The 14,708-nt window shown below is 49.1% G+C and overlaps 1 protein-coding gene across 1 annotated transcript in view; it reads right to left on the bottom strand.

Annotated features, from left to right (window-relative positions):
• The window catches only part of gch2 (GTP cyclohydrolase 2), a 54,372-nt gene that overhangs the window by 17,056 nt on the left and 22,608 nt on the right, over positions 1-14,708 (bottom strand). Inside the window, exon 3 of the mRNA XM_038813110.1 lies at positions 6,425-6,480. Coding sequence (XP_038669038.1) covers positions 6,425-6,480 — 56 coding nt within the window. The remainder of the gene's footprint in view (positions 1-6,424; positions 6,481-14,708) is intronic.

Genomic DNA, 14,708 nt, shown 5'->3' with positions numbered 1-14,708 from the left:
TTTCCCTGTCTACATCGACAGCGACCGGGGATCCTCCCTTATGAGTGATGAGCTGCGTCAGTACCTGCTCAGTAAGGGCATTGCCTCGAGCAGGACGACCAGCTACAACCCCTGAGGAAACGGGCAGGTGGAGCGGAGAATGGGACGGCCTGGAAGGCCATCCATCTGGCCCTACGGTCCAAAAACTCCCGGTCTCCCGCAGGCAGGAGGTCCTCCCCGACGCCCTTCACTCCATCTGATTGCTGCTTTGCACTGCGATTAATGCACCCCCCCCCCCCCCCCCCCCCCCCCTTGTCTTCCCCAGGAAGTCCACCTCCGGGGTTTCGCTCCCAACGTGGCTGGCAGCTCCAGGACCCGTTCTCCTCCGAAAGCACGTGCGGCTCCACAAGGCGGACCCATTGGTCGAGAGGGTACAGCTACTCCATGCAAACCTGCAGTACGCCGACGTGACGTACCCCGACGGCCGCCAAGACACAGTCTCTCTCAGGGACTTGGCGCCAGCTGGGTCCCCACACCCCCCGCCACCCTTCCTCCACCCAGCGCACCTCACCACAGCCCCCGCTCCAGGACTATCCGTCCTTCCCTTGGTCCCACCCGGGGATGAAGATGAGGTCTACACGCTCCCGGAGTCACCGGCGACCGAGCCGACGCCTGCATCGCCACCGGGACTGCGGTGCTCACAAAGGAGCATCAAGGCACCCGATCGGCTGAATTTTTGAACTTTCCCCAAAATGTTAACCTTAAAATGCATGTAAATATTTTTTCCACCACCCCTGCTGAACTTTTTTTTAACAGGGGGTGAATGTGGTAGTCACCACTGTTGTATATATCACATACATGGGATACAATACGGTAAGGCACCTGTACTACAGGTACGGGGGTCGATCCCTACCTGCTGGCTCTGCCCAGTAGGCGGAGTATAAATGTGTGTGCTCACCGAGCTGCAGCCATTTCAGCAGCAGCTGCAGAAGGCTACACATCTCTACTTTTGTCTCGTCGTAATTAATAGTGCATCACTTTGTACCAAGGAGGGTAAATGGAACTCCAAAGCAAAGTGTGTCCCAACTCCCAGAAAGGGTAACTCTTACAGAACATCCTGAAGAAGTGCCTCCAAAACAACTTTTTAAAAAGGTGTTGCTGTGCATTCTTCATCAATCTTCTCCAGATTGGGGAAAAAAAAGTAAGCAGTCCTTTTAGATGCAGTACTCTCAAAGGTCTGTGGCCGTGTGATATTTTCCATTCAGTGCTGACAGTAAACTCTTACTGACTGGCACAATCTGGACCAGCCAGTCACTAGGCAAACTTAATAAAGCGGACCTTTCAAAAGGTTGACTGACCTCAATGTCAGAACTTCACTGTAAACTTGAAGAGGCTTATTAGTAAAACTCTGATCTGTATAAAGTACTTTACCAGTTGACTGTGATTATCTGCTTTTAGTTTCTGGAATTTATTGACCCCCAACAAGGTTGTTCACTCAGCAAAAAATATGTTTGGCTTGTGATTTGTGTTGCACTGGGTAACATGTGAAGTAGTCTGCAGCTTGCTTTGCAAAAGCTTAGAAAATAGGCCGACTGTCATATATCAACAACAATATGATTTTGTCTCATAGCACAATGATACAGCTTCTTAGACCATCAATTGATAGTACCAGGGTGGTAGGAGATCCCTCCGTTTCCGTTGGTGATCCCAGCTATTTCATTGTAGGCAGAAAGCAATTTCTTCCCACAGGAATGAAAGGAACATCAGAGAGAGCAATAACTCCTGACACTCCTAAAAACTGGACTGGCATCACTGTTAAGGCTGTCTGGCCAGGCTATTTATGCTTAGGAAGGTGCATGAGGCTGGAAGCTAAAAGACAAGTTTTACTGCAGCAGAAGACTCCATACAATTTCCCTTGGAAATCCATCTCTGGCATGCAGAGTTCAGAGCCTGCAAGGGTCAGCTACATTCTTTTCACTTCCAGGCTGTAGCCAGTCCTGAGAAGCCCCTTTTACGAATTCAGTCAGAAGCATCATTTAAACAAAACCCCAACTCTAAGCCTCAGTGTGTGGCCTCAGAGTTGAGCAGAGAAAAATCAAATCAATAATTAATTTGCTCAACTATTGGGAGCCTTACGTCCATCCGATTCCTCTTAAACAGCAAACCTGCGCTTCTTTTAAACACTTTGTTACTACATCGCTGATTAAATCAAGTTGGCAGCCAGCCGACCCATACAGCCTTTGTTGAAAATTCCCTCTTTCCGAAGTGCTGCAATGAATGGTGATACATCTTAGAAACAAGTTCTTTAAAGCTGTACCCACGCTTTCAAAATCTTCAACATCGATCACAATTCCACACTTCCAACTTTACTGGGACTCACCCAATGGCCCACACCAGCAACAAAAATGAAGTATTTTGGAGGAAAGGATTTTTAAGATACAGCATTGCTTTGGATGTGTGGTGAATGTGTAACCACTATAAATTCACACTGTGCATTACTGTGTCCCTGTGGGCTCCATCTGTAAGCCGTTGCGCGGCTCTGCCCACAGGGGGAGATGAGGAGCATGTACAGGGCCCCGTCCTTGGCTCTGCCCCCAGCAGGAAGTATAAGTGCTGCGGTCCTACGAGTCCGCCCTCAGTTCAGTTTAGTCGCAGGCAGGCTCAATTATAAGCCGATTAAAGCCATAGTTTACTTCACTCGTGTCTTTGAATGAATTGATGGTCGCATCAGGATGTAAATGAAAAATCAGAAGCAGCAACAAGTAAGCACACATATTTACTTAAGTGGGCCAATTGCAGATGAGATAATTACACAACAAGATATTGATGAGTCATCAGTCAAATTTGAGGAGGTTTTAAAATCCTTTGACATTTATTTCAGCTTGAGATCCAACAAATTATTGGAAAGAGCTAAATTCAATGAGAGAGCCTGGGGAACCTGACAAATCTTTATAAATGATCACTACAAGATGGCAAAGGAATAGGAATATAGAGACTTAATAGAACAGTACAGCACAGAACAGGCCCTTCGGCCCTCGATGTTGTGCCGAGCAATGATCACCCTATTTAAACCCACGTAACCCGTATACCCGTAACCCAACAATCCCCCCATTAACCTTACACTACGGGCAATTTAGCATGGCCAATCCACCTAACCCGCACATCTTTGGACTGTGGGAGGAAACCGGAGCACCCGGAGGAAACCCACGCACACACAGGGAGGACGTGCAGACTCCACACAGACAGTGACCCAGCCGGGAATCGAACCTGGGACCCTGGAGCTGTGAAGCATTGATGCTAACCACCATGCTACCGTGGTAAAGGCTGAGCTCATCCACACCAGAACCATGGTGGGTTTTACAGCTGATTCACTCTCTGACCTCGTACAGGCTGAAGATAATCTTACCCAGACAAGGCATTCCAGATAGTTAGACTGTCTGAGCTCCGTGAGTATCTCAGGCCTATCCTAAGGGGAGAAAATACAACAACATGTGGCAGAGGCCAATCCTCATTCTAACTTGACAGGGCACAGAGACGTAGGGATAATCGGAAAGCAATTATTGAACTGCCCAGCCCAGCGTTGTGGTGTGAAGCACCCTCACAGGGGAGATCAGAATCCTGCCAGGGTAGCCCAATGCTTCCACTACACTAGAAGGGGACACTTTGGTAAATTATGCAAGTCAAAACTCCAGCACTGCACAGATAGCCCTACAGTCATGCATGAGGTTGAGACCAAAAACCCAGATGCCACATAGCCATGCTTCTTGTGTGAAATGCAATTCTTCATTTTTGACATCCTGGTCATCTAACAAATTTTAAATTAGATGATCAGGGTATCAGCGCTGCAGTCCTGTCAGACAAGGAACCATGACTGAAAGGTCTCTGGCTTCAAACAATGGGCACTCCAATTTACAGCACAGGGGGAGCCCAATACAGGTCTCGATCCTCAAATCACTGAGGTATGGCCGCAAACAGATCTTTGAGCTGATATACATCATCTGTGACCACCCTTTCTCTCCTGAGTAGGGATGCCTGTGAAGTCCTGGGTCCACAGTAGCACAGTGGTTAGCACTGTGGCTGCACAGCGCCAGGGTCCCAGTTCGATTCCTGGCTTGGTCACTGTGTAGCGTCTGCACGTTCTCCCTGTGTCTGCGTGGGTTTCCTCCGGGTGCTCCGGTTTCTTCCCACAAGTCCCAAAAGATGTGCTGTTAGGTAATTTGACATTCTGAATTCTCCCTCTGTGTACCCAACAGGCCCCAGAATGTGGCGACTCGGGCTTTTCACAGTAACTTCATCGCAGTGTAAATGTAAACCTACTTGTGACAATAATGATTGCATAAAAAACAGTGGAGGATGTAAAGCCAGCCACAACAGCACGACCCTGAGTACTCAAAAACTAATGCGTATTCAGATTGGGTTTCGTCTTCAATCTCTCTTCTCTCTTTGTGGAGCTGGTTTGCCCATTATCATTCCAGGTCCAGGCACGTTTCCAACAGTCTGATCAACCTACTGCCCAAAATTGGCAACCTCTGGTGAGAGTAGTACCAGAAATGGCTCAGCATTCCGAGAAGATTCTACCTCTGACTACGACAGTATATCACAGCACATCAACTGCCATGCGCACACTGCAACTTCCAGTCAGCATGACATTACCAGCAGGGTAGCACAGTGGTAATCACTGATGCTTCACAGCTCCAGGGTCCCAGGTTCGATTCCCGGCTTGGGTGACTGTCTGTGAGGAGTCTGCACGTTCTCCCCGTGTCTGCGTGGGTTTCCTCCGGGTGCTCCGGTTTCCTCCCACAGTCCAAAGATGTGCAGGTTAGGTGGATTGGTCATGCTAAATCGCCTCTTAGTGTCCAAAAAGGTTAGGTTAGGTCACTGCGTTGCAGTGGAGGGTGGAGGCATGGGCTTAAGTGGGCTGCTCATTCCAAGAGCCGGCGCAGACTCGATGGGCTGAATGGCCTCATTCTGCGCTGTAAATTCTTTGATTCTATAACCATAAGGGATGATGGAACTTGGCTGAAGTCTGTCACCATTGACAACAAAACACAGGCGGACATACCACTCAGCCTTCTGCTCACCCCAGGAAAGCTTGTCCTTTGACTCAGAGACTTCCAGATTGTCCACAAAGAAAAAGGAAAAGCACCGCCAAGGAGAAGAATACCATCTTCATCCATCCCGCAAAACACAGTCAAGAGGAACAGAAACCATGCATCGGCTAACAGCCAGACTGAGCAGGCATGGCTCAACATAAAGCAATGGGAGGAAAAGAATGAAAATGTACCCAAATGTCAGTCCAACCTCCACCTCCAAGCCAACAACAAGAATCAGAATCAACACAGCCTTCCCCTCTCCCGACTGATTGCCAAATGAGATGTGGTACAAGGCCTCCAGACCACCTGAATCTCAAACCTCAAGAACTTTAAGTGGAGAGACGGGGTTGGCAGAATGTTGTTGATGCTCGTACGAAAACAGCAATAATGTTAGAATAGCATGGAAGTTGTAAGACTAAGGTAATTGCATAAGACAAGTAACAATGTAAGACTTGAAGTCAACCAAACCTTGGGCAGCACGGTACATAGTGGTTAGCACAATTGCTTCACAGCTCCAGGGTCCCAGGTTTGATTCCCGGCTTGGGTCACTGTCTGTGTGGATTCTGCACGTTCTCACCGTGTCTGCGTGGGTTTCCTCCGGGTGCTCCGGTTTCCTCCCAGAGTCCAGAGATGTGCAGGTTAGGTGGACTGGCCATGCTAAATTGCCCTTAGTGTCCAATATTACCCATAGTGTTGAGTAGGGTTACTAGGTTATGGGGATAGGGTGGAGGTATGTGGTTGGGTGGGGTGCTCTTTCCAAGAGCCGGTCCAGACTCGATGCGCCAAATGGCCTCCTTCTGCACTGTAAATTCTATGATTCTATGAAGCCCATGGGCTAAGGGCTTGAGGGTGGGGGTGGTAATAGAAGTGTCTGGTTCATATAGGGTTAGTGTGGGTCTCAGTACGTTACTGCTTTCAGTGATGTAAGAAGTCACATGACCTAGAGTCAATGTGCTGTTGGCCAGATACATGACAAGACCTGGGATGGAGATAGCTCCATACCTGTACCCTTTAGTATAGTTGTATATAGTTACTTGTGAGCAGGACTGGAAATTCCTGCCAAAAGTCAATGGTCAGTTTGCTAGGTCATCAAATTTTCCATCCCCACCAGTGACGGGTCCAGTCAAGGCTTGCTGTTAACATACCATACAGAAGACTACAAAGCCTTTAACAGACATGGTCTGAAACTGATACCATCCCAACAATTTTACTTTAAATAGCACCATTTGTAATCTTAATATTCCCATATTGATAGCCATAAACTGCCCCTTAACTGAACTAAATTTGCATCTGTTATGAAATACCTTATCTTATCATCAAATGTAAAAGAAAATGTTTGGCACTTTACCCACCTTGCTAGTTTGCTTAGTCCAACTACCTTTTTATTCGGTAGGTAACCTATGTGTACCTGCAATGAGAAATAAATAAGGTAAGAATAAAAATAACTTTGTCCTCAGCTGACATAGAGTACACTTCCCATATGGGATAGCATCAGGTCTGTAAAAACTTGGATTTGTTGGAAGGACGCAATCTTCCCAAAAGAGAACAAAGTTCTCGAGCGAGCGTATTTAGCCACGTGTTTCCCAGCACTCGTAGTGCCGAGAAACACATGGCTATTCAATGTTACTCCCTTTGAATAAGGGGCCTAAATGGAGAATGCACGGACGAGGCCGCACATGGCTCAGCTGGCAGGAACTCCCCATTGTAGCAAGAGAACGCCATTTTTAAAACTCCCCCGTTGTAGCAGGAGAATTTCCAAGGCCCACAAAGAAATACCCAACCTCCCCCCAGCTCGAACGCAACATGGGAGGGTCCCCCGGGCACCACCCTGCCCAAAGGGCATGACGCTGGTGGCCACCGATCCTCTTGGAAACCTCCAGGAGTGCCATTCCGTCTGGTCCTCGTTTGTGGGGACCAGTACCAAACGCTGCCTGCCTGAGGTCCCCGGGGCGAAGGGATTGAATCCCAAAGCCTCAGGTACCTCGGGAATCTGCACATTAGAGTATGGCTGACTGCTAAGAAGTGACTCCGCCCATTGTGGGCGGGATTCTCCTTGCAACATCTCATGAGATTGCGTTGAATCTCGCGAGGTGTTGCTGGGTGGATCCTGGGAGTGGGCTCCCGGCTTTCACCGGCCACGCTGCACCGCAGCGAGATGCTTTTCCAGCACACCGTAGCCGAACAATTGCGCCCGAAATGAAGAAACGCCTGCTGAATGCAAAACATAATGCTGGAATAGCTGGTAAAAGTTGCCACTGAATGATCAGGCTCCTGTAGTAAAGGTATTGGTGTTGCTGTAGCAACCAATGTGTGCTGCAGGTCATGAATTATAATTTTAGTGGACTGATGGCCAGATGTTCCCAAAAAGGCCAGCTATTTTAAGTGTATTTCTGCACCTCATTTTTTTTACCCCTGTGCCTATTGGGATTCATTTGTAATAATGTATTTATTCTTTTTCCATGGGATGTAGGTGTCGCTGGCAAGGCCAGGATTTGTTACCACGTCCCCAATTTCCCTTGAAATTAGTGGCTTGCTCAGTCATTTGACAGTTAAAAGTCAACCACATGGCTGTGGGTCTGAATTCACACGTAGGCCGGACAGCTGAGGCCCCATTGCAACAATTAACCATCGCACATTTGCATAATCATCAAAACATACATACAAGGACAGACAATGAATCATTACACCATAATAATAGTTCATAAGAAAGATGATCTGGTCGGCGTCAATTCCGCAGTGGTTGCCTATTCACTTCAGAGATTTGGTTGCTCTTGACCTTTGAGGTACTCTCCAGATATTCAAAAGTCTCTACCCTGGAAGGTATTAGAGCCTCTTTTGCAGAAGGAAGGCTAGTAGCAGCAAGGGGTTCTTCAGCAATCTCAGTTTCTGCTGATTGACCAGAAGTCGCAGTCATAGGATGTGGGCTGGAATTCTCCCGCAGTTTGCTGGCAATGGGACTCACTGGTCCCACCGGCGCACCTACCCCCACCCATGAGTTTCCCGGCAACGTGAGATGATTTCAATGGAATTCCCATTGACAGCTGCGAAACAGAGCATTTTGCTGCTAGCAAATGGCATACTGGCTCCCGCAGCTGAGAAGCACACGGTTGGGAGGCTGGGGAATCCCACATTGGTAGTATGGATGGAATTTTCTCTCCGGATGTAGCGGCAGAGAGCAGGTCACGCGCCCAGTACGCTGACGTCTAAGCTCTGGGCGCGAGAGAGATTCCTTTATTTTGAAGCTACCTGCAATGCTGGTGTAAGCTCCAGAGCCTCTGATGAACAATCCATGCAGAAGCTGAAATCAGGAACTCAGCAGTATAAATACGATTTCTTGCGGTATGGGTTTATTAATTTGCCAATGCAAATTATGATGTAAAGCTCATGTGTGTTATATGCAGGGAAGAACTGGTAAAAGAAAATGTAAAACCCACAAAAGTTCAAAGGCATGTGAAGACTATGCATGGCGAGTTTGACAAAAAACCTCGATTTCTTTCAACGGAGGCAGTGAGAACTTAAATCATAAGCTGAAGTCCTTAGCAGAAATGTAACATTGAATCAGAAAGCAAGTGAGATTGTGAGGACCAAGCAGGCTCACCTGTCACATTAAAGGTAAGTGAAAATGATGGGTCGTGAAGTTTGGGCGACGTGGGTCGCGAGGGTCGGTTGCTGTGAATTGCGAAAATTGGCCGGTTGGTTACAATGTGTCGCGGGCAAAAAAGTTTGAAAAACACTGCATTACTCCACCGGTCCCCATCCCCCTATATATTGTACGATGTTCAAATGTTGGGAAAAATCTTGAGCTGCCCCCCCCCCCCCCCCCCCCACAACTGTTCGATGGCAGGAGGGGGACATTTAATCATTCATCTGTGGCCTGGATGGGTCCACAGCCTCTAATGGGTGTCATTCCACCAACAGAAATCGATAGAAATTCCGGCCTTGACAGAAACTTTGGATCCTCACTGTCTTCAGGTGATGTCCCGGAGGACTGGAGAATAGCCAATGTCGTTCCTTTGTATAAGAAGGGTAGCAAGGCTAATCCAGGGAATTACAGGCCGGTGAGCCTTACGTCAGTGGTAGGGTAATTACTGGAGAGAATTCTTCGAGTCAGGATCTACTCCCATTTGGAAGCAAGTGGACGTATTAGCGAGAGGCAGCACGGTTTTGTGAAGAGGAGGTCATGTCTCACTAACTTGATAGAGTTTTTTGAGGAGGTCACAAAGATGATTGATGCAGGTAGGGCAGTGAATGTTGTCTATATGGACTTCACTAAGGCCTTTGACAAGGTCCCTCATGGCAGACTGGAACAAAAGGTGAAGTCACACGGGAATCAGAGGGTAGCTGGCAAGATGGATACACAACTGGCTAGGTCATAGAAGGCAGAGGGTAGCAATGGAAGGATGCTTTTCTGATTGTAGGGCTATGACTAGTGGTGTTCCACAAGGATCGATGCTGGGACCTTTGCTGTTCATAGTATATATAAATTATTTGGAGGAAAATGTAATTTGGTCTGATTAGTAAATTTGCGGAACACACAAAGGTTGGTGGAATTGCGGATAGCGATGAGGAATGTCAAAGGATACAGCAGGACTTAGATTGTTTGCAAACTTGGGCGGAGAGATGGCAGATGGAGTTTAATCTGGGACAAATGTGAGGTAATGGATTTTGGAAGGTCTAATACAGGTAGGGAATATACAGTGAATGGTAGAACCCTCAAGAGTATTGGCAGTCAGAGAGATATAGGTGTACAGGTCCACAGGTCACTGAAAGGGGCAACACAGGTGGAGAAGGTAGTCAAGAAAGCATACGGCATGCTTGCCTTCATTGGCCAGGCATTGAGTATAAGAATTAGCAAATCATGTTGCAGCTGTATAGAACCTTAGTTAGGCCACATTTGGAGTATAGTGTTCAACTCTGGTCGCCACACTACCAGAAGGATGTGGAGGCTTTAGAGAGGGTGCAGAAGAGATTTACCAAGATGTTGCCTGGTATGGAGGGCATTAGCGATGAGGAGAGGTTGAATAAACTTGGTTTGTTCTCACTGGAACGAAGTACGTTGCGGGGCAAGCTGATAGAGGTCTACAAATTTATGAGGGGCATAGAAAGAGTGGATAGTCAGAGACTTTTCCCCAGGGTAGAGGGGTCAATTACTAAAGGGCGTAGGTTTAAGGTGCGAGGGGCAAGGTTTAGAGATGTACGAGGCAAGTGTTTTTTACACAGAGGGTAGTGGATGCCTGTACTCACTACCGGAGGAGGTGATGGAAGCAGGGAAGATAGTGACCTTTCAGGGACATCTTTACAAATACATGAATAGGATGGGAATAGAGGATACGGACCCCGGAAGTGTAGAAGTTTTTAGTGTAGACGGGCAGCATGGTCGACGTTTTTTTGTGCAAAGAAATTACTGGAGGTCCTTGAAGAGGGACACAGAGGGCGCGATTCTCCCACACAGGGAGAAATCGTAAGGCTGGCGTCAAATCCGGGCGGGTTTGACGCCAGCCCCCCCCCCCTCCCCGACCGGGAACCGATTCTGGTCCCCGGTCGGGGCTAGCATGCCGCCGCCGTAAACTCCGGCATCGCGGACTTAACGAATTTCGTTAAGCCCGCTTGCCAGAGTTTGCGCCGGCTGACGCGTCATATGACATCAGCCGCGCATGCGCAGATTGGAAGACTCCAACCCGCGCATGCGCGGATGACGTCATCGCGCATTTGCGCGAAACCCGCGCATGCGCGGGCCGGGATGCCCCTCAGCCGCCCCGCGAAGTGATACAGCGGGGCGGCGGAGGGACAAAGAGTGCGCGGGAATCGGACCCGCTGCCCGCGATCGGTGGGCACCGATCGCGGGCCCATGGCACCCTTGGCACGGACGTGGTACTGCCGTGCCAATCGGTGCCATGGTTTTAAAAATCGGGACTTTACGGCCGTTTTTACGAACGGCCGGACCAGGTGTGTTTGCCGTTCGTAAAAACAGCCATAAAGGGCTGGGAACTCGGCCCATCGGACAGCTGAGAATCGCTGCTGGCCGTAAAAAAACAGCGGCAGCGATTCGTATCGGGAGTCGGGCGTGGGGGGGGGGGGGGGGGGGAGAATAGCGGGAGGGCGTCGGAACAGCGTGGCCGTAAAATTTTACGAGCCACGCTATTCTCCGCACCGTCGTGAGTGCGGAGAATTGCGCCCAGAATGTTTCAAAATATTGTTTATGTTATAAAGAGAGGAATCTGTTAATGGAATGCTCATTGTATTAAGATTAAGAATATACAGGTGGAGAACATCGATTAAGTGTCTGAATTCTGGTACATTGGTTGTTGATTATGGAGGATTTACATTCTTTTTTTAAAAACTTTTTTTATTCTCCTCCTTTTTCACATTTTCTCCCAAATTTACACCCAACAATGATCAATAATCAGTAACAAATGTAATGTCAATAATAACGATCCCATTCTCTGACCAAACCCCAGACATTAGCATGTTAACATAAACAAATGCCAAAAAGGAATCTGGAATCACACATAGTCACCATTAACACATACAGTCCCCCTCCCCCCAACCCCCCCTAATGTTCGATGTGATCCAATTTTCGAAAGTGCATAATGAATAACGCCCATTAATTGTAGAACCCCTCCATCCTATGATCTAAAGAAATCCATCAAAGATGCCAAAAGACAGTACCGGACCAAGCTCGAGTCCCAGGCTAGCCACACGGATCCCTGCTGTCGATGGCAAGGTCTGCGAGACGTAACGGGTTACAAGATGAAGGCATGTAAAATCGTCGGCACCAATGCTCCCCTCCCTGATGAGCTCAATGCATTCTATGCACACATTGAACAAGAGGTCAGCAAGAGCGAGCCCTCCACCCCAGAAGCTGGGGATGAACTTGTATCTGAGATCACCATTGCAGACGTCAGAGGAGCCTTCTTGAAGGTCAACCCTCAGAAAGCCACTGACCCGGATGGGCACTCAGGTCTTGCGCGGTTCAGCTGGCGGGGGTATTCGCAGACATCTTCAACCTCTTTACAACAATCTGAGGTCCCTATCTGCTTCAAGAAGACGACCATCACCCCTGTACCAAAATAAAGCCAAGCAGCGTGCCTTAATGACTATCGTCCAGTGGTTCTGACATCCATCATCATGAAGTGCTTCGAAAGGTTAGTCATGGCATCGAATCAATTCCAGTCTCCCAGATTGCCTTGATCCACTACAGTTAGCCTACCACTGCAACAGGTCCACAGCAGACGCCATCTCCACGGCCCTGCACTCTACCCTGGAACACCTAGATAACAAAGGCACCTATGTCAGACTCCTATTTATCGACTATAGCTCAGCCTTCAACACCATCATTCCTACAAAACTCATCTCCAAACTCTGTGGCCTTGGCCTCGGCTCCTCCCTCTGCGACTGGATCCTGAACTTTCTAACCCACAGGCCACAATCATTAAAGATAGGCAACAATACCTCCTCCACGATCATCCTCAACACCGGTGCCCCACAAGGCTGTATCCTTAGCCCCCTACTATACTCCATATACACCTATGACTGTGTAGCCAAATTCTCCTTCAACTCAAATTTCAAATTTGCTGATGACACCACCGTCATGGGTCGGATTTCAAACAATGACGAGACAGAGTACAGGAATGAGATAGAGAATCTAATGAACTGGTGCGATGACAATAATCTCTCCCTCAATGTCAACAAAACGAAGGAGATTGTCATCAACTTCAGGAAAGGTAGTGGAGAACATGCCCCTGTCTATATCAATGGGAACGAAGTAGAAAGGGTCGAGAGCTTTTTGGGTACACAGATCACCAACAAGCTGTGCTGGTCCCCCCCATGCCAACACTATAGTTAAGAAAGCTCACCAATGACTACTTTCTCAGAAGACTAAGGAACTTTGGCATGTCAGCTACGACCCTCACCAACTTCTACAGATGCACCATAGAAAGCATTCCTTCTGGTTGTATCACAGCTTGGTATGGAGCCTGCTCTGCCCAAGACCGCAGGAAACTACAAAAGGTCGTGAATGTAACACAGCCCATCACGCAAACCAGCCTCCCATCCATTGACTCTATCTATAATTCCTGCTGCCTCAGAAAGGCAGCCAGCATAATTAAGGATCCCACGCACCCCGGACATTCTGCCTTCCACCTTCTTCCGTCAGGAAAAAGATACCAAAGTTTGAGGTCACGTACCAACTGACTCAAGAACAGTTTCTTCCCTGCTGCCATCAGACCTTTGAATGGACCTACCTCGTATTAAGTTGATCTTTTCTCCACACCTTGCTGTAACTGTAACATTATATTCTGCAGTCTCTCCTTCCTTCCCTATGTACGGTATGCATAGTTTGTACAGCATGCAAGAAACAATAATTTTCACTGTATACTAACACATGTGACAATAATAAATCAAATCAAATCAAAAATGATGACACAGGACACAAGCACACAGGGGACAGACGGACACGACACAACGACACAGGACACAAGCACACAGGGGACAGACAGATACGACACAATGACACAGGACACAAGCACACGGGGACAGACAGACATGACACAACGACACAGGACACAAGCACACAGGGGACAGACAGACATGACAAGACGCCACAGTAAACAAGCACACGGGACAGACGGACACGACACGATGACACAGGACACAAGCACACAGGGGACAGACAGACATGAAAGAACATGACACCAACACGGAGGAGACGGACAGACAGGACACCGCACCCCAGGGGACCCCCGACCACAGGTCTGATGCAGACACTGAGGTTGCATCACAACTGTCCCCCAGACCCTCCGCCACCACAGAGACTCTCACCTCGGTTGGCCATTTTAGTGATGAGGTTTCTGGGACACGAACTGGTGTGCACCACACAACCGCTCCGGTACAGCAGGTGGAGGTAGGAGCAGCCGAGGGGCCTGACGGTCGGAGGTCAGCCCAGCCCCAGCAAACAGCTGACACCCAGACGGGTGCCAGGTTCCTGGAATTCCCTCAGCCACCCACAGACCCGATAAAGTCAGGGACCCAGGGATTATTGAAGGGGGTGACGGCCGGTTTCCAGCACCTGCAGACACAGGTGGAGGAGTGCATCCGCGTCCAAGAGCAGGAAATGGTGCCGGTCATGAGTGCTACACAGGCTAACGACGCACGGGTGGCGTACGCGGTGGAGGCAATGGTGGCGATGGTGTTGGGCATGGGTCTGAGTTTGCAAGGCCTGGGGCTATCTGTGCATGAGGCCTCTGCGCCCCAGGACAGGGCTGCCCTCTCACAGGCACCTGAGCCAGAGCCAGCTGAACATCGCAGAGGCGCTCAACAACCTGGCCCGGTCTCAGCAGGCCATCGCTGAGAGCATCAGCGCCATTGCCCTGGTGCTTGCCGGAGTTGTACAGAGCTAAACAGGGATGGCCAACTCCCTGAGCTCCATGGCTGCAAACGTTCAGCCCCTGGTCGATACCAGCATGGGCCTCCAGGACTGGCAGCGCCAGGTGATGGGGGTGCCCCGGGTGCTGGATCCGCTCACAACCCCGTCCCATGGAGAGCCCCGGGCGCCACCGGGCACCCCGAGGGATGAGGAGGTGCAGGGGCTCGTTCCGGGTCCCTCTGCATGGGAGGTCCCGGAACTCCACGCCACCT

Source organism: Scyliorhinus canicula, chromosome 1, assembly GCF_902713615.1.
Source record: "Scyliorhinus canicula chromosome 1, sScyCan1.1, whole genome shotgun sequence".
NCBI lineage: Eukaryota > Metazoa > Chordata > Chondrichthyes > Carcharhiniformes > Scyliorhinidae > Scyliorhinus > Scyliorhinus canicula.
The sequence above is the reverse complement of the archived record's forward strand: the minus strand, read 5'-3'. Positions and strand labels throughout refer to the sequence as shown.